At 48.7% G+C, this 25,406-nt stretch overlaps 1 protein-coding gene across 1 annotated transcript in view; it reads right to left on the bottom strand.

Moving 5' to 3' along the window:
• CEP70 (centrosomal protein 70) overlaps positions 1 to 25,406 on the bottom strand; it is a 188,570-nt gene that overhangs the window by 125,516 nt on the left and 37,648 nt on the right. Inside the window, exons 6-7 of the mRNA XM_029605309.1 lie at positions 23,637 to 23,817; positions 12,770 to 12,945 (exon numbers count right to left, since the gene is read on the bottom strand). Of these exons, the coding sequence (XP_029461169.1) occupies positions 12,770 to 12,945; positions 23,637 to 23,817 (357 nt within the window). The remainder of the gene's footprint in view (positions 1 to 12,769; positions 12,946 to 23,636; positions 23,818 to 25,406) is intronic.

Genomic DNA, 25,406 nt, shown 5'->3' with positions numbered 1-25,406 from the left:
CTGGCTCTGCCAGACCTCTTTACTAAGAACATAATGCTTGTGATTCTGCTAGCAGGAAGAGAGGCCATGGCTCGAGTATGTCTAGCAGAGTTCCTATAAACTCCAGTTGAGATGTCAGGCTGAGATTTCATTTGGGATAACTTTTTATGAACCCTAGTAACTCAGGCACTCAGAAGGTACTGGGAATTCACATCTCTGCTTCCACCTGAGAGGAGACCTTGATCATCCATTCATCTAGATAGGCAAAAACATGCAACCCCAGTTTGCATAGATAGGCAGCTACTACTAAACATGCTCCTGACCAAGCCACCATGTAAGACTGGACCTGGCAGGTTCCTCGAGCAACAGTGGAAGGTGAAACTGTTCCGACAAAGAATCCCAATGTGAAAGGAGGGACTGATGCAGATGTTGTCCTTCCCGGCGATGTCCAAACCAGGAAAACAAACTTGAAATCTTAAGTAGCTCTGCAGCCTATATACAATAGAACCACGACAGAATTACGAGCGGACTCTCCTCCACACAAGGCGGGACTCTGGACTGATCCGTGGTATTCCAGGAACGAAAATTAGCAGGCAAGAAACAATTTTCCTTTCCTGTTCATAGCCGGATCAGTCCAGACTCCTGGGATGTACCCAAGCTTCCCTAATGAGGGTGGGACCATGAATGACTCGGTCAAAGAACACTCTCACCAAAGCCATGGCTTCTGGAGCCTGGACATCCAAACAATGTCTGGTGAAAGTGTGCAACAACTTCCAAGTAGCCGCATGACAAATTTCCTATGGCGACACCAGCTGGCATTCAGCCCAAGAAGTCGCCTGAGACTGAACTGAATGAGTTCTCAATCTTACCAGGACAGAACACCCCTTACAGATATAAGCCAGGTTTATTGCTTCTTTCAGCCATCATACTATCGTAGATTTTGAAGCCTTCTGCATCTTCTTAGGTCCATTCCAAAACACAAAGAGATGGTCAGACACCCTGAAGTTATTAGTGACTTTGAGGCAACGCAACAAAGCCCACTTCACATCCAAACATAGGAAAATTAGTTTCTAACCTGATAATTTTCGTTCCTGTAGTACCAAGGATCAGTCCAGACTGCTGGGTTATGCCTCCCCTCCAGCAGATGGAGTCAGAGAAAAGCTGAAAAGCACCCCCTAGATATACCGGTGTGCCACCTGCGATCCCTCAGTATAATCGATATCAAAGCAGAAGGAACTAAGCAAACACCTCCGCTGAATAATCAACTTATTTAACTCAACCACTGACCAGATCAAGTAGTAACATTGCCCTAAGGACATAAACAAACCTGTCTCCCTATGTATTAAAACAGAAACAAAACTTAGAACAACTTACCATATAAAATGCAGCACTACATAGTACCATAACATTTAGATGTAGAACACTGCAAGAAACTAAGAACACAGATAGAATTACGAGCGGACTCTCCCGAAAACGACTTGGGCGGGCATCTGGACTGATCCTTGGTACTACAGGAATGAAAATTATCAGGTAAGAAACTAATTTTCCTTTCCCTGTACGTACCAGGATCAGTCCAGACTGCTGGGATGTACCCGAGCCTCCTTAAATGGGGTGGGACCCCGAGAGTCCCGCTCGAAGCAAGCTACTCCCAAAAGACTCAGTGGACGGACCACGAACATCCAAGCGATTATGCCTAGAGAAGGTATGCAAGGATTTCCAAGTGGCTGCCTTGCAAATCTCCTGGCAAGACACAAACTGGCTTTCAGCCCACGAATCTGCCTGAGAACGTAGAGAGTGAGCCTTGAGCCCATCAGGAACAGACCTTCTGCAGCCAATGTATGTGGACGCGATTGCGCCCTTCAACCAGCGGGCGATGGTCGTCTTGGAAGCCTGAAGTGCCTTCTTGGGTCCATTCCACAATACAAACAAGTGATCCAACCTTCGAAACTCATTAGTCACCTCCAAATATCGCAGGAGTACTCGATGGACATCCAAATGCTTCAAATCTCGACCTTGAGATGACCGGATCTCCTCCTCCGTAAAGGAAAGCATTTCCACCATCTGGTTAACATGGAAGGCCGATACCACCTTAGGTAAGAAGGAAGGTACTGTGCGCAAAGAAACTCCAGACTCAGAAATACGTAAAAACTGTTCTCTGCATGAAAGCGCTTGAAGTTCCGAAATGCGATGCGCGGACGAAATGGCCACGAGGAATACCGCCTTGAGAGTTAAATCCTTCAAGGTGGCCCTCTTAATAGGCTCAAAGGGAGCAGTGCAGAAACCCCTGAGAACCAGGTTCAAGCTCCAGGAGGAACATGGAGCCCTCACAGAGGGACGCAAATTCCTAACTCCGCGCAAAAAACGAGCAACATCTGGGCTACATGCAAGAGAGTAACCTTCAATCTTGCCCCTCAGGCAGCCCAGAGCCGCTACCTGAACCCAAAGAGAACTGTAGGCCAAACCCTTCTTCAAACCATCCTGCAAAAACGTAAGGATATGTCCTACAGAAGCCTGCCGGGGAGAAAGCTTTAACTCACTACACCAGGAGTCAAAGACCTTCCACACCCTCGCATAGGTTAAAGTAGTCGAGGACCTGCGCGCCCGAAGGAGGGTAGAAATCACCGCTTCTGGATAACCTTTCTTTCTCAGCTGCCTCCGCTCATAAGCCAAGCCGCCAGACAAAAGCGATCCGCCAGATCGAAAAATACCGGGCCCTGCCGGAGAATATTCGGGAGATGACAGAGACGCAGAGGCCTGTCCATCGCCAGATTGACGAGATCTGCGAACCACGGGCGCCTTGGCCACTCCGGAGCCACGAGAATCACCAGGCCCCAATGGGATTCTATGCGCCTTAAAACTTTTCCCACCAGGGGCCACGGGGGAAACACATAAAGAAGGATGCGAGGAGGCCACGAAAGTACTAGCGCATCCACCCCCTCCGACCCGTGCTCTCGCTGTCGGCTGAAGAAACGCGCCACTTTGGTATTTAGCCGTGTTGCCATCAAGTCCAAGTGCGGAACCCCCCATCATCGAGTGATGAGTTGCATCTCCTCGGCCGACAGCTCCCACTCTCATGAGTCTAGATGTTGTCGACTGAGATAATCCGCCTGAACGTTGTCCACGCCTGCAATATGGGTGGCCGCGATGTGGGATAGATAGCGTTCTGCCCAGGCCATCAACAAAGACGCCTCGGCCGCCACCGGGCGACTTCTTGTGACCCCTTGTCTGTTTATATATGCCACAGTAGTCGCATTGTCTGATAGAATTCGCACCGCCCGACGGCGCACCATTGGAAGAAGTTGAAGCAAGGCTAGACGGACCGCCCTGGTCTCCAGGCGATTGATGGACCAAGTGGCCTGTTGAGAGGACCATCTCCCCTGCACTGCTCGGGACTGACACACAGCCCCCCATCCTGACAGACTGGCATCCGTTGTCACAACTATCCAAGGTGGAGGTTCTAAGTCCATCCCCTGCAGAAGATGGTCCGGGCTCAACCACCAAGCGAGACTGGACTGGGCCGGTTCCATCAATGGTAACAACATGTCGTAGTCCTTGGACCTGGGATCCCAGCAAGAAAGAAGCGCTCTTTGCAAAGGCCGCATATGCGCAAAGGCCCAAGGCACCATTTCCAGAGTAGAAGCCATATGCCCAATGACCTGTAAATAATCCCAGGCCATAGGTAGCAGCAGGTCCAATAGGTTTCGCACCTGAGCCATCAGATTGACCATCCGCTGATGTGGCAGGAACACTTTGCCCACCGAAGTATCAAACCGGGCTCCCAGGAACTCCAATTGCTGAGTCGGTTCTAGATGGCTCTTCGCGAAGTTGATTACCCAACCTAGCTTCTGAAGTTGTTCCACCACTAACCGAACCGCTCGCTTGCACAAAGCTTCCGACTTCGCCCGGATGAGCCAATCGTCGAGATAGGGATGTACCAATATCCCTTGACGGCGAAGAGAAGCTGCCACAACCACCAGAACCTTGGTGAAAACTCTGGGGGCAGTCGCTAACCCGAACGGGAGGGCACAAAACTGAAAATGGTCCCCCAACACCATGAACCTCAGGAATCTCTGATGATGCTCCTGGATTCCAATGTGGAGATACGCCTCTGTTAGATCCAAAGAAGCCAAAAATTCTCCCTTCTGGACGGCTGCAATAACAGACCGCAGCGTCTCCATGCAAAAACGTGGAATGCGTAAAGCCCTGTTGACCCACTTTAAATCCAGGATAGGTCTGAATGTGCCTTCCTTCTTTGGAACCACGAAGAATATGGAATACCGGCCAGTCCAACGTTCGGCAGACGGAACCAGGATTACCGCCCCCAGTGCCTGCAACTGCTCCAATGTTTGTGCAATGACTAGCTGCTTCGCCGGAGGACCGCATGGCAACACCAGAAACAGATCCCGGAGCGGGCGAGCAAAATCCAAAACGTAACCGTGACTTATAACGTCGAGAACCCACTGGTCCGATGTTATCTTGACTCATTCCTCCCGAAATAGGGACAACCGACCCCCAATGCGCGAAAGGGAGGAAAGGGCCTGCGCGCCCTCATTGTGAATCCTTGTTTGGGGTAAAGGCCTGCGAAATTCCTGACCGCTGAGGTCGTCTGCCACGAAAGGAAGGTGTCCAAGATTGTGACCTCGACACCTGCTGTTTCTGGGGAAAGGAACCACCCCTCCCCATACGGAACCGGCGTTGGCCCCAAAACCGGCCCCTGGAATTACTGAAGGTTCATGACTGTCAGTGCTTGTCCTCGGGCAACTTATAAACCTTGTTGTCCCCCAAGTCCTTGATGAGCTGATCCAGCTCGTCTCCAAACAACAACTTTCCCCTGAAGGGAAAAGAACCCAAGCGTGACTTAGAGGAAACATCTGCCGCCCAGCGCCAGAGCCAGAGCAACCGCCTGGCTGATACAGCAGAAGACATAGTTCGAGCTGAAGTCCGCAGGAGATCATATAAGGCATCCGCTGTGTAGGCGACCGCAGCCTCCATGCAGTTAGCCTGCTCCGCTTCGTCCGGCGGAAGCTCCTGGGCTGTGAGCAACTGTTGAACCCAGCGAAGTGTGGCCCGCTGCACTAGACTGCTACAGACCGCCGCCCGGACCCCTAATGCCGAAACTTCAAAAATGCGCTTCAATAAGACCTCCAACTTCCAATCCTGGAGATCCTTCAAGTTGTCCCCCTGTCACGGGAATGGTAGTATGCTTTATCACAGCCGTGACCACTGAAGCCACCTTGGGAATCTTAAGAAGGTCCAAGGACTCCGTCGGTAGGGGGTACAACTTATCCATAGCCCTACTGACCCGCAAGGAAGCTTCCGGAAGTTCCCATTCCTTAGAAACAATCTGAAACAATTTGGGATGAAATGGAAAGGTTTGCGGAGGGTCCCGAAGACCCACCAAAGCTACATCCCCCAGGGAAGTGTCCGCTTCCTGGTGTGGAGTCGGAATTTCCAATTCCTTCAAAACGTGCGGGATCAAATGAGTTAGCTCGTCCTTGCCAAATAAGCAAAGAACCTGGGGGTCATCCCCTTCCACGGACACCTGACCGTCCAAATCCCCACCCCCGGCGGTATCGGGAATGTCCGGAAAAGGATCAGGAGTCTCCGGAATCCCCGCACCCCCCTGTGGATGGGGACAATGAGTCCCCGCTTTCCCCTGGTCCCACCTCCCAACCCGCCTCTAAGAAGGCTTTGTGCATTAAAAGCACAAACTGCCTTAATGGACCAAGAAATTACATAATCTGCTGCATATGGAATATTTGACGGCTGTTTCTACCGTCTCCAAACAAAAATCTCGTTTACTTCAAGTCTGGGGAGATTATATTACAACATTATCACCGGACCTCCAAACGCAACTATTGCCTGGTTTGAAGGGGACATCTCTAGATACATATCATTTTTAAGACACTCTGGATATCAATCTCCGTAATGCCTGTAAACCTGTGAGTTATAGGCCATTGCAAACCGGACAATGCTTCTATCCAGGTAAGACGGGCAAGTGTGATCCGCTCTCCTCATGACGCTTGTCAGTAGATTCTGTGGTGTTTTGACTCAGATCTCAGAGCTTTATGAATCACCTTACCACATCTACCCCAGTCTGTTACATATTCATTGGGCCTTCCTATATGGGGTTTGTCTGCTGAATATCTCATGAAGATTCACACTATTACCCATGAGTTCGCCATCTCCTAAAGTCTAAAACCGGTTATTCATGCTGTATTGTTATAATACAACTATGCTTCAGGTTATTGATACTCTTGTTGACCTAGATGTTATTAATGTTCTTACTGTTCATACTGTTCTTAATGTGTCACCATACTGACCGGCATTAAGGTTGAGTACCAGGGAGGGAAGGGAGGAATGGGAGGGGGGGAGGGTATTTTCTTTCAACATATGGAAAATTTAAAACTGACAGATCCAAGTGTCTTCTGGGAGTCCTACAGGTTATAATTCATTCTTATGATCGACCCGAGCATATGGTGTGTTCTGATACATATGTCAATGATTGTTTGGATTGTTGTTGAACTCCAGTGGATGTAAGTTTAACGTCATATGTAATAAAAACTATATTAATAAAAAAAAAAAAAAAAGCACAAACTGTGAAAAAAACGGCACTGTTCTTTTAAAAAAGTGTCCCCTGTGGGTCGGGAGGGTAGGGTGGGACCAAGGGGCTCTGAAATCGGGCGTGTCCTGCGGGCTTAGAGCCGGCGGCGAGGGAGGAGGGGAATCCTCCTCCTCCGACGCTGTCCCCTCAGACGGCAGCGTGTTCAAAATGGCCGCCGCCTCCTTCTCTATGGGAGGCAGGGCTGCCGACCGGGTGCCAGGAACTCTCCGCGGCCGCGAAGAAGAAGAGCTGCGGCAGCGCTCGGCCCCCGAGAGGGTCCCTCGCCCCCAGGAAGACATCGGGAGCAGAGACCCTCTCGGGAGAGTCGCACCCCCGCCCCCCGCAAGCCGTGCAGGCCGAAGATCGTGGCATGAAGAGGCATGAAGAAAGGAGAAAGAAAGCGCGCCAAAAAAAAAAAAGGTAAGTACAGTCTCCGAGTACAGCAGCGCGCCGGGTGAGCCAGCCACCCCCTCCGGAGTCCCAGGACAGTAACTCGGCAGGCCGGGGCTGAACGTAATTGGTACCCTGCCTTCCACCAACAGGACTGACGCGTACCTAAACAACTTTACTTTTTTTTTTTTTTTTAAACAAATAGTGTCCCCGCTCCTGAAAAACCCCCTTCAGAAGACAACACACTTCTGTAATAGTTCGACTGGGGGGGGGGGGTGACCGGCACACCGGTAAACTCTCCCCCTGACCCTAGGAATTACCTCCGGGCATGTGGCCTTAGGGCATTGCCCTGCCAAGCCTGCCTTGAAACCTGTCCCCTTGCCGCCTCGAAACCCGAAAGAAAGAAAAGACTACCTGCCTCTAATTATTATTAGATTTTTTTTTTTTTTAAACAGAATAGAATAGACCTCTTCCTGTTAGTATAATTCTCTTATTTTTTATATTTTATTTTTTATTTTTTAAACAGGATAGAGCAAACCAGTTGATCTAGTCAGGATTATACAAAATGACTGAAAAAGAACCTGTACAACCAAGGTAGAAATTTGAAAGGATCAGGACCGCAGGTTATGCCTCTCAATCTGCTGGAGTCAGAGAAAATACTGAGGGATCACAGGTAGCACACCGGTATATCTAGGGGGTGCTTTTCAGCTTTTCTCTGACTCCATCTGCTGGAGGGGAGGCATAACCCAGCAGTCTGGACTGATCCTGGTACGTACAGGGAATGTAGGTCTTTAGTGTGCAGAGCCAATGCATCCAAATCCGGAAAGGCTGGAAGTTCCATGGTCTGGTTCAAATGAAATGCTCAGAAAACAAATCCGAAGCCGATCCAGCTAGCTGTATAGCAGTAAAGAAAGCGAAGATCGGTGTGTTTAAAAAACATAAAAACGTGTAAAATCTTTAGAAATGCAAATCCTATCATCTATGTGAGGTGACAACATAATGGTGTACCATTGTGTTTTCCTGTACACCATTATGTTGACACCTCACATACATGATCGGATTTGCATTTCTAAAGATTTTACACATTTTTATGTTTTTTGTTAATTTTTATTAGTCCCTATATGTGTGTTTCATTTTTTAAATGTTTATATTTGTTTCTAGTTGCCCCTGAGGCAGCTCTCGACCAAAGAGTGAAACTCGGCCAGAGTCGGGCTAATTTCAAATGAAATGCTGACACAACCTTTGGGAGAAAAGAAGACACTGTCCTCAAAGAGATTCCGGAATCTGAGATCTTCAGGAAAGACTCTCTGCACGACAGTGCTTGAAGTTCTGAAATCCTACAGGCAGAACAAAAGGCTACCAGAAACACCACCTTCAACATGAGACCCTTTACCGTTGCCCTTCTTAAAGGTTCAAAAGGAGCCACACACATCCCTCTAAGGACTAGATTGAGGTTCCATAAGGGACATATTCTCCGCAATGGAGAATGCAGATGTTTTGCCCTGCGAAGGAAGCAAACCAGCCAGAGAGACTGGCATCAGTGGTAACTACCACCCAGTCTGGAACCTCCAAGTCCACTCTGTGCCTTAGAAGCTCCTGACCAAGCCACCATGAAAGACTGGACCTGGCAGGTTCCTCGAGCAACAGTGGAAGGTGAAACTGCTCCGACAAAGAATCCCAATGTGAAAGGAGGGACTGATGCAGAGCCCTCATATGCATAAAAGGCCCAAGGGACCAGCTCCAATGTTGAGTTCATAGAGCCCAACATTTGAAGGTAATCCCAGACTCTGGGAACGGCTGTATCCAACAACCTGCGAACCTGCTTCTGCAGCTTGAGAATACGACCCTCCATGATGAAAACCTTTCCTACCCTGGTTTCGAAATGCACTCCCAAGAACTCCAGAAACTGAGACAGGGTGAGATGACTCTTTGTCAAATTCACCACCCAGGCCAGAGACTGCAACTGCTCCAAGACCTGAGCTACCATTTCAGCCCCAAGGGTTTCCGACTGCCCGAAACAGCCAGTTGTCCAGATATGGATGAACCAAACCGAACGGAAGGGCACAAAACTGAAAATGTTTCCTCGAGGACCATGAAGCGCAGAAACCGCTGGTGATCTGGGCAGATCGCAATGTACAGATACGCCTCGGTCAAGTCTAGAGAAGCCAGGAATTCTCCTTTGCACACCGCTGCAATCACAGAATGCAGAGTCTCCATTCAGAAGCAAGGAACCCTGACAGCAACATTCACCTTCTTAAAATCAAAAATTGGACGGAAGGACCCTTCCTTCTTCGGGAGCATGAAATAAATGGAATACCTTCCCCCATAGGAACGGGAACTATGGCTCCCAATTCTTGGGTTTCTTTGACCATCTTTCTCTTGCAGGAAGGAGCATAAGGGGAAGCTATAAACAAGTCCCACAGCGGGCAAGAGAATTGTAACACGTAGCCGTCTCTTATCACACTGAGGACCCACTGGTCTGTTGTGAATTTTGTCCACTCCTCGTAAAACAGAGTCAAATGTCCCCCAATACGAGAAAGAAAGGAGTGGACCAGCGTCGCTTCATTGGGAGGACTTGCTCTGCCAGAACCCTGGCAAAGACCTCCTCTGCCTGATTTTCTGCCCCCTCGAAAGGGCTGATTCCAGGATTGCTGCCTCCCGGTGCCTTGCCTCTGAGCTCCTGCTGAGGGCCTACTCAGGTAAAACAGTCTATTTGATCCAACTGGGAATGCCTGGCAAAAGAATCTCCGTTTCCTTTTGGCTTATCTTCTGGCAGCCTATGCCCTTTGATCTCCCTGAGATGCTTCATAAGTTCCTCTAAGTCTTCTCTAAACAGAAGCTTCCCCTTGAACAGTAAGGCTCCCAACCGAGACTTAGACCAAACATCCACTGACCAGTTCCTCAACCAAAGGAGCCTCCTGGCCCACACCGCAGACATCATAATTCTCTATGAAGTTCTGATGAGGTCATACAGGGCAACTGCAACATAAGCTGCTGCTGCCTCCAAACAGTCTGCATGCTTAGCCTCGAACAGAGATAGCATTCTAGTAGCTTGTAATTTCTGCACCCAGCATAAACTGGCCCACTGCATGAAGCTACTGCACACAACAGCACAGACACCTCAAATATCTTCTTGATATATTTTACTGTATTTGTTTTTCCTCTGTAAACCGACACGATGTTTTCTCGAATGTCGGTATAGAAAACCAAATAAATAAATAAACAAATATTTACAACTTCCTGTCCTGCATATCCATCAGCGCCGCTGAACCAGTCACAGGGATGGTGGTCTTCTTAATGATTGCATACACCAATGCATCCACCTTAGGGAGTGCCAACAGCTCGAGCGTGTCCTCAAGCAATGTATATAACGTTGCCATCGCCGGCCCACCTTCAGGCCCATCTCTGGAGTGTCCCATTTCCTGACCACCAGCTTTTTCAGAGACTCGTGAAAGGGGAAGACTTTCACTGGACCCTAGGCCATCTACGACTGGGTCCACTCCCTTTTGATCAGACTCCTCCTGAGGAACCTTGATTCCCAGCTCCTGGAGAACATGACGGATCAAGGGCCACAACTCTTCCTTCTGGAAAAGATGCACCTTTGGATCATCCCCTTACGCAACTGGCACCTAGTTCGAACCTCCATCAGGATTCAGACCATCCAGATTATTAACAGGCACAACTCGATCCTTGTTAGGCATAGTCGGATCCAAAAAGGCAGGAACCTGCAAAGCTCTGTCCCCTGAATTGTTTGAGTCGACATCCGGACTGCCCGAAACTGTCCTCATCCCGAGGACACTGGGTTACCATCCGCGGAATCAGACCCACGGAGCCTCCAGGTCTTTTGCCCAGTCACGGACCACCGCACCTCTGAGCCCGGTCCAAGAATCTCCCAGCTGTCTTACGTGCCAAATATGCCTCGTGCATAAGAAGGACGAACTTTAACAAAAATGAGACGGAATCCTCCAATCCATCTCTGGGAGAATCTCCCTCACCGTCAGAATCTGCATCCCTCCAGTAAACAGAGCCTTTCCCCATCAGAGACAATGGGGGGGGGGGGGGATGATCCTCACCTCCCCCTCCCTGAAACAGTCCTGGCAAGTCTTCAGCTCCCGACAACACGGCTGCCTTTCCTTCGCCCGGCAGGGAAGGGGCAGCCGACTTCATAGGCGCTTCCGCGCTTGACCGCTACTTCAGCTGCCACTCCAGCATGGCGTCTGCTGGCCCAACCCGCCCTCTCCACCAGAGAGGCAACAGGAACACAATCCGGTGTGAGACAATCACACACAAGCATCACCGCACAAGCAGCATGCACTACCGCTCGCCATCAAAACAAGCAATGCTACACCACCTGCAATAATGCCTGAACCCATGGTAAAAATAGCCCTGCTGCAAGGTCAAACAGCATTGCCACCCAGGAACTCACCTCCCAGCAGCCCTGCAAGTTTCCAAAACAGCCATCCCAGCCATTAAAAACCTTGCTGCTCTGCTTCACTTCTTCCCAGTCATCTTTTTTTTTTGTAAAACTTTTTTTTTTTTTTAACTTTACACAGAGGAAGGAAAAACAACATAAAGGGTACTTCTCTGTGCTGAAGAACAGCCGGATTACACCTGTTCTCCTGGGGGGGGGGGGGGGGACTGGCGCAACCAGCTATTCACCCCCCGGTGGCAAAAAGTTGAGACAGGCAGGGGTCCCCGACTCCCTGCTTGTTCCCCTCAACACCAGGAGGGATAGCCCCACCAGGGTCAAGCAACCTCCTGGGAGGAACAATAAAAAGAATCTTTGTTCTCTCTCTCCCTCTTTTTTTTCCCCCAGATTGCAGGGATTGTACCTCTACCATCTGCTGGAAACAGAGAAATACTGGGGGACTACAGGTGACACTCTGGGTTATATACCAGTGCCAATGAGACTTTCCCTGTCTCCATCTGCTGGATGGGAAGCATAATTCCAGGAGTCTGGACTGATCTGGGTATGAACAGGAACAGACCATCAGCAGTGCGGGAGGAGAAGAGAGGCAGGGGACTGAAGGAGCCAGCACCACTGGCTTTCAACCCCTCTCCCTCAGGAAAGGACTAAAGCACCAAAGGATCAATGATCCCTTGCATGTCCTTACACAACCAGAAGGATAGCCCCCTAAGGGATCTAACCACCCCTGGGAGTAAACTCTCCATCTAACCAGTCGACTGCAGGTTTTACATCTTTACCATCTGCTGGAAACAGAGAAATACTGAGAGCCAGCAGGTGGCATGCTATTTTATTTAGCAGTGTGAGTAAAGCTTTTCTTCTCTGTCTCCATCTGCTGGTTGGGAGGAAAATCCCATGCGCCTGGATTGATTTAGGGTATGAACAGGAACACCTCTTCGTGCAACAAGTGAATTGCTTGTCCTAAGAGAAAAGAATTTTAACAGGCGAAAACAAATATATTACCTGAAATGAGCTAAATTTTGAATAGAGCTAAGAAATAAAACGAATTTCATGCATTATTAGCAATCCAAAGGGGAGTCTGCAATATTTTTTTTTTTGGGGGGGGGGAGGGGGGATCTGCTGAAAAAGCATGACACAAGTACAGTAGGTAACTTTCATCCTGCTAATACTGCAGATAATGTGCATTTATTCCAGACTTGCCACTTTTAATCATACTAGGAGGAGATCTGAAAGTGAAGGTCACATTTAATCCTCTCTTGCAAAAATCAAAGAAAAATAACTGACCACTAAGATCATTCCTCCTCTTTATCCTAACTGTTGCTCTTCCCAGCCTTTCAGAATAATAATTGGATATCAATGGTGGTACTCACGGTTCATCCAGGGCAGACTGGAATCTAGGGGCTCGCTTGTGGAACTGACGAAAAGCTCTGCTCTGTCTGGCTAAGCGCTGCTCTTCTCCTCTCACCAGCATGTGTAGCTTTTTTTGCAGCTGTGCAATTCTCTCCTCCTGTTCAACCAGCTGCTGTTTTTGTTGTTGATACTGGTTCTATCAGCAAAGAGAAAAGAAAGGTGAAATTTAAACTTACCTGTTAATTTCTTTTCTTTTAGCCCCTTCAGACTAATTCAGACAAGTGGGTAATATCTCCCCTGCCAGCAGGTGGGAACAGAGAGAAAAAAAAAAAGCTCAAAGATAACTTTACTCTCCATATAGAAGTCTGAAGAAAATAGGACATCCCAGGAGTGTGCAGATTACCTTAACAATCAATGAATGATGCAGACTCAGAGATTGTTCTGATACAATACGTTAAATAGGTTGCCTCCTCTAAGACTACAAACTAATGAGTTAGTTAGTCCATTATCATAATTTCTTATCACTAATATGCTAAGCACTGCAATATGAGCCTTGTGCTGGGATGGCACATCTGTGTTAACCTTTGTTACAGATATAGTTCTGCATTCCTGAGTACAAACCATTACTGCTTCTAACCGATACCAGACAGTTCATCATTTTACTGCTAGTACCTTCTATATTATAAAATGTCCTGCGTCTTCGCCACATTCAGAAATATTCTTTTCACAGATAGATTTTTCAATACACCTACCCCCTCACGGTTCTCCCCTTTTGTATTATTTAGTATGACAGCATATTTACTGTTCAGGAAAAGTTTAAAAACTTGCCTTTTTCCAAATGATTAATTAACACAGTTATGCAGAATAAGTGAAATGAGGTGATGGAAGAAATGTCGGTTTCTCATTTATTTTTTTGATTGTTTATTTTTTAATGTTTAAATGGTTTTCCCTGTACGTACCAGGATCAGTCCAGGACACCTGGGTTGTGACCCCGCACCAGTAGATGGAGACAGATTAAAACTTGTGGGCGGAGCCATATATGCTCCTGTGCCAGTCACAGCCCCTCAGTCTTACTCTGTCTCCAGTAGGTGGTGCAGGTGTAGTCACAGCCTCTGGGTGCCCTGAGGACTGATACTTAGTTTTAGTCAGGGTTATTTTACTTATTTTGGTTATTTTAAGCTCAGTTTGTATTTTTGATTCTACTTCGGCTTAGAGTAGTTTAAAAAAGCTGTCCGTCCTGCCTCCCAGGGGGGTGGGAAAGTTCTGAGAGGACCATCCCCCCCTGGTTGAGGCCGCTGCTGAGGGTCGAGGACCCGAACTACTAAAGCAGCAGCGTCGGGGGTGACACCAGGGAGCCCGGTTCACTCACCCCCAACAGGAGCAGGAACCCCAGGACCTTGGACAGTGGCAGGTTTGATTTAAAAAAAAAAAAAAAAAAAGTGTTTTTAAATTCTTTTGTTTGTGCCGGCTCTCCGTTTCTTCTTCGCCGGGGGGGGGGGGGGGGGGGGAGAAAAAGGTCCTCGGTTCGGCAAGGGGAGGGGAGTTTTTTGGCATTCAATTCTTTAATTTTATTTTTCATTTTTTCTTCACGTTTTCCCGCCGCGGCCGCGAGAATGCCTAGAGGCACAACTTGCCGCGCTTGCGGCTCTGCGCACGCGCGGCTCTCTCGTGAGGGAATTTGTTCTGCATGCGTCCCGGGCGGGGAGGGACCGTCTAAGTCAGGTAAGGGGGTCCGTTCCCGGTCGGTGCGGTCGCCGTCGTGCACTCCCGCCGCTTCTATCGCGCCAGCTGACTCCTTCCCGCTTAGTGCAGGAGCGGCGGCCATCTTGGCATCAGTTCACGAAGTTGTGCAGGAACCTGCAGGGGTTTCTGCCGCGCCTCCCGAGTTATCTCCTCAACAACGGCCTTTGGGGGGGGCTTCCGCTGGGGGGGCTGAGTCCCCGGATGAGGCTGGCGAGGAATCGGACTCCTCAGATTCGGGGTCGTCTTTTTCGGCGGATTTTGCCCTCCTGCTGCGAAAAGTTTTAAAATATAAGGGCCGCAGGCGCAAGGAACTTCATGGACACTCTAAAAAGGATACTCCAAGGAAGAAAAAATCTCGGGATGACTCTGCGACAGGAACTCGGACACCAAGAGGTATCCCGCAGGATACAGAATCAGAGTCCACCTCACAAGATGAGGTAGATCCGCCCGATGAGCCCCTGATGGGGGCCGATGGCGCATCAGGGGACAATTCTGCCCAAACAGGGCTGAGCAAACCTTCGCAAGCCGGTGATGGGGACGACCCAAAGGTGGTACGCCTTTTCCGAAGGGACGAGCTGTCCCCGCTTATCCCGGCAATCCTCAGCGAGTTAGGGGTTGAAGCCCCACCGACAGTCTCGCGCCCCGGAGCAACTATGGACCCGGTCCTGCTAGGACTCACTGGTCCAGCGGTAGCCTTCCCATTTCATTTCTCGGCGTCTGACATTTTGTTTCGGGAGTGGGATACTCCTGAACTAGGTCTGAAGGTATCTAAGGCAATGGATAAGCTCTACCCTTTGCCAGAAGACGCACTGGAACTTCTTCGGCTTCCAAAGATGGATTCAGCGGTGTCGGCGGTAACTAAACGTTCCACGATTCCGGTCACTGGGGCCACAGCCCTTAGAGACATACAGGACAGGAAGCTTGAGGTGCAGCTCAAAAAGATCTTCGAGGTCTCAGCGTTGGGAGTCCGGGCTGCCATTTGTAGCAACTATGCTATGCGGGCTAGTTTGCGCTGGGCCCAAGTTCTACAGGCGAATGCAGGTCTTTCTCCTGAAGAGGCCACGCAGGCGGATCGCCTAGAGGCTGCCATTGCTTATAGTGCGGATGCTCTCTATGACCTACTACGTACTTCAGCAAGATCCATGGTCTCTGCAGTCTCGGCGCGTCGCTTACTTTGGCTTCGCAATTGGTCGGCGGATGGATCCTCCAAGGCTCACCTTGGAGCCCTGCCCTTCAAGGGGAAGTTGTTATTCGGCAAAGAGTTGGATGATCTCATGCTTTCTCTTGGAGAGAACAGAGCTTTTAAACTCCCAGAAGACAGGTCCAGAGCCCGATCCTCCTATCCGTCCAGGTCCCGGTTTCGAGGTAACAAGAGATCTCGTCCTCAGAGGCCCTCGGCTCCTTCTTATCGCTCGACTTCTTCCCGGGCCTCTTCGTGGCCACAGTCCTTTCGTGGGAAACGTTACGGCAGACAGGGAGGCACCCCGTCCGGCACGGGTCCCAAAGCCTCTCAATGAGATACGGCGGGTCCATTCCTTAAGGCAACCAAGAACCTCCGTTCCAAACGTAGGGGCGAGGTTGACTTTATTTTTCGAGGAATGGACCAAAATAACATCCGATCAGTGGGTCCTCAATGTAATAAGGCACGGTTACGCGTTAGATTTTGTACGGACTCCAACGGACAAGTTCCTGATGTCGCCCTGCAAGTGCCCAAAAAAGACCATGGCAGTGCTAAGCACTCTCAGGCGTCTGGAGGACTTAGGAGCAATCGTCCCCGTACCTCCCGATCAGCAAGGCGCAGGTCGTTATTCCATCTACTTCATCGTGCCAAAGAAGGACGGCACGTTCCGGCCAATTTTGGATCTCAAAGGGGTAAACAAATGTCTGCGCATTCCACACTTCAAGATGGAAACAATTCGGTCAGTGATTGCCTCAGCTCGTCCAGGCGAATTCATGGCCTCTTTAGATCTCACGGAGGCGTACCTCCACGTCGGAATTCAGCCGTCTTTCCAGAGGTTCCTCAGATTTTGCATCTTGGGCAGACACTACCAATTTCGATGGAAGCCGGTATCAGAAGAGTTCCACCTACCACTTCCACTCACGACTCAGGCGCGGGAGAGTCTTCACTGGTGGCTCGATCCGGGCCATCTCTTTTGCGGAGTGTCTCTGTTGGTCCCCGACTGGACAGTGGTGACGACGGATGCCAGTCTCTCCGGTTGGGGAGCGGTCTGCCTAGACAAGTCGGTACAGGGCCGATGGTCCTCTGTCCAGTCGCAGTGGTCCATCAACCGTCTGGAAACCAGAGCGGTGCGCCTGGCTCTGCAAGCCTTCCTCCCGTTGGTCCAAGGGAAGGCGGTCCGTGTGTTGTCGGACAATGCAACAACAGTATCATACATCAATCGCCAAGGAGGGACAAGAAGTCCACTTGTGGCGGAAGAGGCAAAGCTTCTGATGAGTTGGGCAGAGTGCCATCTCAACTCCATAGCAGCATCTCACATAGCCGGGGTCGACAATGTTCAGGCGGACTTCCTCAGTCGACACCACCTCGACCCCGGAGAATGGGAGCTGACGGAAGATGCCTTTCATCTCATTTGCGATCGGTGGGGGCTGCCCCACATGGACCTGATGGCCACGTGGCACAACGCGAAGGCTCCTCGGTTTTACAGTCGACGTCGGGAGCGAGGTGCCGAGGGCGTCGATGCGCTGGTTCTTCCTTGGCCAACCAACGTGTTGTTGTACGTATTCCCTCCGTGGCCAATGATAGGCAAGATCTTAAGGCGCATAGAGTTGCACCCGTCCAACGTGATCATGGTAGCGCCGGAGTGGCCACGGCGCCCTTGGTTTGCGGATCTCGTTCAGCTGTCGGTGGATGCTCCCCTTCGGCTACAGGGGTTTCCGGGGCTTCTTCGTCAGGGCCCCATTTGTTTGGAGGATGCGGATCACTTCTGTCTCGCGGCATGGCTTTTGAGAGGCAACGTCTAAAGAAAAAAGGCTATTCAGATGCGGTGGTAGCCACGTTACTGCGGCCCAGAAAGCAGTCTACGTCCTTGGCTTATGTACGTGTCTGGGTAGTTTTTGAGGAGTGGTGTATCAGCCAAGGGCTAGATCCCATTTCCGCTTCCGTCTCTGATATTCTGGCTTTTCTTCAGGCCGGTCTAGCCAAAGGGCTTTCTTGTAGTACCCTTCGTGTACAAGTGGCGGCGATTGGTTGTCTGCGGGGTAAGGTTCGCGGTTCCTTTCTGGCCCTGCATCCCGATGTCTCTCGTTTTCTTCGGGGGGCTAAACATCTTCGTCCACCACTACATCATCCATGTTCCTCCTGGAATCTTAATTGGGTCCTTTCTTCTTTGTCTACGGCTCCGTTTGAACCCTTAAAACGGTCTACTATTAAGGATCTTACTTTAAAGACCGTTTTCCTGGTTGCGATTACCTCGGCTCGGAGAGTCTCGGAATTACAGGCTTTGTCTTGTCGGGAGCCATTCCTGCGGATTTCAGATACGGGAGTTTCCCTGCGGACGGTTCCGTCTTTTTTGCCAAAAGTGGTGTCACCGTTTCATTTGAGCCAGTCTATTGAGCTTCCTGCTTTCGCAGGTGCTGAATATTCGGACCCGCAATGGAAAGAATTGCGGAAGTTGGATGTGCGGAGGGTTCTCCTCAGTTATCTAGAAGTCACTAACCCTTTCCGGGTGTCGGATCATCTCTTTGTTCTATTCTCGGGCCCAAAGAAAGGAGGTCCGGCTTCCAGGACGACAATCGCACGGTGGCTTAAAGAGGCCATCGGCTCAGCGTACGTGTTACGAGGAAAGCCTATTCCGAACGGTCTCAGGGCTCATTCGACAAGAGCTCATGCTGCGTCTTGGGCGGAATCTTCTCAGGTTTCGCCTCAAGAGATTTGTAGGGCAGCTACCTGGAAGTCCTTACATACCTTCATTAGACACTATCGGTTGGATGTTCAGGCTGCGGATTCCGGGGGTTTTGGAGAGAGGGTACTCCGAGCGGGACTCTCTGCTTCCCACCCTCGGTAATTTAGCTCTGGTACATCCCAGGTGTCCTGGACTGATCCTGGTATGTACAGGGAAAGGAAAATTAGTTTCTTACCTGATAATTTTCGTTCCTGTAGTACCAAGGATCAGTCCAGGATCCCGCCCGTGCTGTTGTGAAGAATCGGAGAGTCCGCTCATCTCTTTTGTTAACTATTCCGGTTATTGCTTTGCTCCATCGTTTTGGGGTTCTGTTCCGGTTGGGGGTCCTTGAATGGCTCCCTGTTAAGGTTAGTTATTTAGTTTGGTTGTTCTGTTTTTTGTCTACTTTGACATTACGTATGACTGAGGGGCTGTGACTGGCACAGGAGCATATATGGCTCCGCCCACAAGTTTTAATCTGTCTCCATCTACTGGTGCGGGGTCACAACCCAGGTGTCCTGGACTGATCCTTGGTACTACAGGAACGAAAATTATCAGGTAAGAAACTAATTTTCCTTTGTTTTACTTTGTATTTTTATTTAAAATTTGTTATAAACTGCCTTGGGCGGCTGTAACAGTCTGATTTGTGCGGTATATAGTAATAAATGAAATGAAATAATGTAACATTAAGCTCCAAGACCACTGGCCTCCACCCGTGTCTTAAGTTGGTCCCATGAAGGCCTGGCTCATGGAGCAATGGGTGAGGCTAAGACTCTTACCAGTACCAGTGGAAGCATCTGGGTAAGCCTCATAATTATTTGAGGCCTATTTGCATCATGCTGAGTTCTTCTTCAGGAGGAGTAGTAGGGTACTAAGGACATTGTTAAAGTTTACCTTCAGGGGAGAGCTCAAAAAGTTCAATAGCAGTAGCTGGAGGTGCTGCCACTGCAGAAACTAGCAGGTTAGAAGCGAGCTTACAGCAGAGACTTAGCACACGTTGGCAACCAAAACATACAACAATGAAGACATTTAATATGACTGCAATAAGAACAATTATGTACATTTGTTTTTTTTCCTATTAGCATTGCAGTGTGAGCGTATGGGAGGGTATTTACTGTCCAGATGGAAGCAATTATATGCTGGAAAGTGGCGAAACTTGGGTGTTAAGAATCCCAAAACAACAGTATCGTTTCTATTCATTCATTTGCTCCCCCACCCATCTCCTAGAAAATAACTCCTGGAGAAGTAATTTGCAGACCCACTGCAGGTTATTGCTTCCTTCTACCTGTTACTTCTAGCCAGTCTTGCATGGTAAGGGAAAGAGGCTGGATTTCTTTTTTTACTCATTATGATATGAGTGAGGTTTCTAGTGTTAGTATGCTGAAAGGAACACATGTGTGAATGTGATACTATTATAGAAACAGTTTAAGCAATTCCATGCTTTGAGAATGTATCTAGTACCATTAAAGTATATTATAATAGTTGGTTTATATTTGAGTCCAGTGGCAGGCATATTTGCTTGTGCTCCATCCACTGCACACACAGACCTGTGTCTGAAGTAGGTGGCTGCAATGGGAAATATCGACACTGGGTGGGCATTAGTCACTGCAAAAGGAATCTTGTTCAGTGTCTCAAGAAGGACAATAAAATGGCCAACAGCGTCATGTTTGCCGGCTTGCGGGCTGCCCCCACGAGCCGGCTCACTCACCCCTTGCCAGCCAGCCCCGAAGTCTTGCCGGTTCCAGTGGCCCGAAAACGCCAACGGCCCATGTGGCCTGTGATACTGGTGCTGACCACCGGGATATCCTCTACGCACATGCCAACATTTAAAGGCCCTGTGGTGAGGAAAGCACAGCCCGGCGCCTTCTGATGATATCACACGGCCAGGTATTTAAACCCCAGTCATGCAACGCTCCAGTGCCTCAGCAATGGGTCAACTCCTTTGAGAGTGTGAGTTGCTGCTCCAGCCTCATCTAGCCTTGTCCTTGTCCTCCTCTTCAGCCTGCATACCCTCTGATTGATTCTCAGAACTGACTTTAGCCTGTGACCTGACCATCCTTGCCTGCCGCGACCATTGCCTATGTCCACCGTCCATCCTTGTCTGCCACCTGCCTCGTACACATACTGCCATCGAAGCTTCTCTTCAGCAAACACCCCAGACAGACTACCACCTAAGACCTGCTGGTCCCCGGGAACCCAAAGGCTCAACCAGAGGAGAAAGGGGCTGGAAAAGGCAAAGCTCCAGCTCAGGCTCTGCACTGTCTGCTCTGCCAGTTGGCAGTGACGATCTATTGAGCCTTCCTAGTAGGTTGTGACAAACTCACTCCAACACAAGGGTCCACAACAGCTCTTTGTCCAGACTGCATGCATACCCAACAATTTGTTAAGTTGGAGGAGTTGGCCCGGTTCATGGTCATAGTGAAATACGTGTTTGTGAGATGCTGGTGGGCTTCCAGCAGGAAGAGCAGGCCTCCTAGTGACAGCACAAACAAGTGCATCTACCTTGGTAATTTTCAGCTTTCTCTTTCCTGCCTTGCCATAGCCTGACCCCTTTAACATTTATCTCTAGGGTATCCATTACACAAAGATCAAATCCTTACTATATCATGCAAAATGCTTTAGATGGTTTCCTGAAACTCATTATATAGTCTTTGGAGTTATCAAGACTCCGCTCCTTTTTCTTCCACTATGTTCAGCATCTTTGGGGACTGTGAAATTATGGAAGAAAGTTCCTCTTCGTGGAACGACCACCCATAGCTGCTGGATAAGGGAGTACAGCCCTTCCAAGGCTCGTCCCCCTTTAAAATTAGCTTCTGGAGCATCCCATTCAAGACCAATCAAGGTAACTAAATGGGATTCTCCTTTGGCACAGACATGAAACCAATACCCGGCACTCCCAGCATAATCAGTGTCTGGGAGATCAGAGCTGGCTACCTATCTATATGGCTCCAAACGCGAAGGGATTTCCCCAGCCTCCAGGGAGGGAGGATCACCCTCATCATTCAAGCCGCTGCGGTGCCCATCAGTAGAACCCGCAGCAGACAGAGACGTATTCCGAAGCTTATCCGCAGCACCAGACTTGCGAGATTCTGCAGCCTGCAATCCTGAACTTCCAGGTTTGGCCAGCTCCGCCGAACGTGCCTGTAGAAGTAACTGCAGTCCTTGAAGAAATTCCATCCAAGAAGGGCAGAAGTATCCCAGAACATGTCTGGGATACTTCTGCCCTGGGATACTGACAACCCACAGAGCTGCAGTTAGTACCACTGCTCTGAACCATTGTAGCTAATACCACCGCTCTGAACTTCCTTTTACAACTCCCTACCTCCTCACCTTGTGTCAACAATTATTTAGACTTCTTATGCTGTCCCCCCCTCTCCCCCTGATATAACTCTCCCTGAAACCCTACCCATTTAAGAGTTTGCTCGACCCCTAACTACCCAATCACGCTATGATCTGCTTTCCCTGTAACACCATTACGCCTGTAATACGCTCTTGCCTTCCCTGCTACTCAATCACACTATGGACTATGGACTGTTTCTATGGACTGTTTCTCTAACCAAATTATGGTCTATATACCATCGAATTCTGTAAATAGTTTCTCAGTTACACAGTTTATCTTGTTATTGTAAGTTACTGTACATTTTGTTCCTGTTCTATGTAAGGGCATTCCCAACTAGTTATAAGTAAACCGATACGATGTGCAAACGGTTGTCGGTATATAAAATTCTCTAAATAAAATAAGTATCCATACCAAAATCAGAGGAGGCGTCAGCGTGGTGCCCCCTGAGCAGTCCTCTTCTTCTGAAAATCCAGTTAGGGGAGCCTCAAAACCAGGCAAAACGTCTGACAGATCCCCCTCTGGTCCCATTCCTGCATACTGCTGGGAAGGGCCGGACTCTGAGCCTCCAGGTAGTGCTGCCAAGATTAGAGTGGACACCCTGCTGTGATGCCTGAATATGGCAGCACTACAAATCACGAGACACTTAGGCTTCATTGCTACTGCCGCCATGGATAAGCCGTCCACTAGCAGCACACATAAACAAGTGTCTGACAATTGTGAGTCCAACTGTGATTCCGTACAAGGCAAGCCTGGACAGGACGCCCAAAAACGGGACACCTATAATTAAGATAGGACGTCCCATAAGCATGTACTCTCACAAGGATGAAGGGCTTAGGCACTAGGGTCCGATGGACGCTCGAACTATGGATGCCCAAAATTGGATGCCCAATCCACACGGTCCAGAAGGATGCCCATCCTGAATGCGCAGACGAGAAACGATGCAAGTCAATGTTTTGCAGCAGACTTGTGCAGGAGAGGGCCACTCAACCCACCAAAACTGCTACGACTCCCCAATCCCCTCACAGAGGCAGGAATGACCGTCGGATCAGCGCACTGAGGCTTGAAGACCACACCAGAAGAGAGGGAGAAGAATCCCTAAAGTTATCTCTTTTTTTTTTTTTTTTTAATCCTCTTACATGAACTCAGCCCATTCCAGCTGAGTACAGAGTCAGTCGCCATCTGCAGGAGGGAAAGCTCTAATGCCTTCACCACCGTGCTCAGCTTCCTGCACCCGCTAGCCTCTCAGCTGATTCTCTCCTGGCAGTTATGTCCATGTTGGAAAACCAGCTACCAGACCGAGGCACTCGATTGAGGGAGGGATCCTCAGATATCACTTCAGGAGAACTCAACTGAGGGAGGGACCACAAGATATCACCTGAGGAGATTAATCTTTCTTCTTTCTCCTCCTTTTATTTATTTATTTATTTATTTATTTTTAAACAAGCAATCCCCAGTAGGGAGAAGCACGTCCTCCATCTGCTGAGATGGAGAATACTGGCGGGCTGATGTCAGAACTGGGGTGTATATATACCGTGACATCAGCTTTGCACCATCTTCATCTGCTGGCAGACGTGCATAACCCACTGGTCGTGGAGCAACCTTTCTGAATGTTGAGAAATGGGCCATTGGTCTGACCCAGTATGGCATTTTTAATGTTCTTATAAAACATTTGAACACCTTCTGGTATACTCACAGAGTCAATAAATACATTTACTATAATTAGACCCCTCTCAGTGACCCGACAGTGTATGGATACTTTAAGTGTTTCTTGCTGATGGTAATCTAAAGGAATCTTCATAAACGTACATTTGCTGTCTGAAAGATTCCAGAATTGTGGGCCTCCCACAGTCTTCCCATGGTCTGTTATTCTCCCTAAACTCTTGGAATTGAAATTCTAATTACCTCTGTAGCTTGTTTGTCTTTCTGTAGCTCCTTCAGTTGTGTTTGCTGTTGGCAAGCTTGTGCTATAAAATCATCTTCTAGCTCCCGGATTTTTGATTTGACGGTTTCCAGAATCTGTTCTAAGTTTGTTGCCCGCTGTTCTTGGCGAGAGGCTCGACCCTGTTGTTGCTGGATATCATTTCTGTTTTCCAAACAAACCAAAAAAAAAAATCTGAACTAAAAACCATTCAAATATGGAAAAATGAAGCTACTTATCTTTAACTTGTGCTCAGAAAGACAAGTCAGTCACACATGTAAAAGAACATTAACAGCATAAAGTCCTAGATGATTCCATAACAAGAGTTAAAAAAAAAAATGTAGGTTCTACTGAGCATGTGCAAAGGCTGCACATGCTCCCTGTGAGGTCCCCTCAGTCATACATAAAAGCTTAAATTGGAAGAAACAACTTTTATAATTCCAAGGGAAAGGAGGACAATGTGTGTGACTGACTTATCCTGGTGTCCACTGCAAACACCAGTTACAAGTAAGCAACTTCACTTTCTCCAAGGAAAAGTAGGAAAATCAGTCACACCTGCAGGATTCCTAAGTTAAGGGTTGTTGTAAAGTCACCAGAATTCAAACCTCTTCAAGTGGTGATTTTTAAGTTTCTCTTTTTTCTTTTTTAATACTTTGCAAAGATTCTTCAAAATTACTAAGCCAGGGGGAAGTGACGTCATCCCTCAAGCATGGGTGTTTAAGGCATTAGCTCCCCTCACAATATCTGACTTCCTTGCTATATCGGCACAATCGATGTGAATAGTTATCACTGGTGAGTAGATTGGGTTAGCTGAAGTGACTACGATGACTTCCAGGAAAAAAATCGATTGATTTAAAGACATTTTCATATGAAGCTGGGGGATCGCAATTTGCGGCCTTGCGTGAATTTCCGGAGCTGGGTGAAGAAGCAATGGCGGAAGAGTTCATGCAGCAATCAGCAGAGGAAATAACAACTGAAGAGAATGGAGCAACGGGAAAAAGCACAGAACCTACTAAGGTAGATTTCCGTAAGTGGTTTCAGAAAATACAGAAGGATATAAAGTCCATAAAAGCAGACTTGCAGGAGGCGCTGACCGAGTTTCACTCAGAGCTGGGGGATTTTGTGCATAGAGTTGAAGATGTGGAGACCACAGTAGAGGAGCAAGCCATGGAGGTTACCTGACTTAATAAAGAAATCACAGATCTACAAAAGGTTAATGTGGAGATTACACTCAAATTGGAAGATCTCAAAAATAGATCCAGGCAATCAAATATAAGAATATGGGGAGTGCCTGAATCGGACGAATATGAAGATGTAGGCTTCGTGGTAAGAAAAATATGTCGGGTAGTGCTCATAGAGGGGAATGATTCCGCTGACCCTATGGACAGTGATATTGTACTGGATCGGGTACATAGAGCACTGAGATCGCCAAAAAATAACGTTCCCCATGACATTATAGCTTGCGTGCATAGCTTCTGTATGAAAGATGTGATCATGCAACAAGCCCGAAAAATGGGAACCATCACTTGGGAAGGGCATAATGTAGCTCTCTATAATGATTTGGCAGCTGCTACACTGCAAAAGTGCAAGGAGCTCCAAAATGTGACAACACTGCTTAGAAAGGAGAACATCAGATACCGATGGCTGTATCCGAGCGGTATAGCCTTCACAGAGGGAGGAGTCACTCATCATCTTCGATCGGTGTCTGAAGCAGGATCAGTTTTGGCCGCAGCAGGTCTCTCTCTTCCGGAAGC

Source organism: Rhinatrema bivittatum, chromosome 6 (genome assembly GCF_901001135.1).
Source record: "Rhinatrema bivittatum chromosome 6, aRhiBiv1.1, whole genome shotgun sequence".
NCBI classification, from domain to species: Eukaryota; Metazoa; Chordata; class Amphibia; order Gymnophiona; family Rhinatrematidae; genus Rhinatrema; species Rhinatrema bivittatum.
Note: the sequence above shows the minus strand (reverse complement) of the source record. Positions and strands in the feature narration are given on the sequence as shown.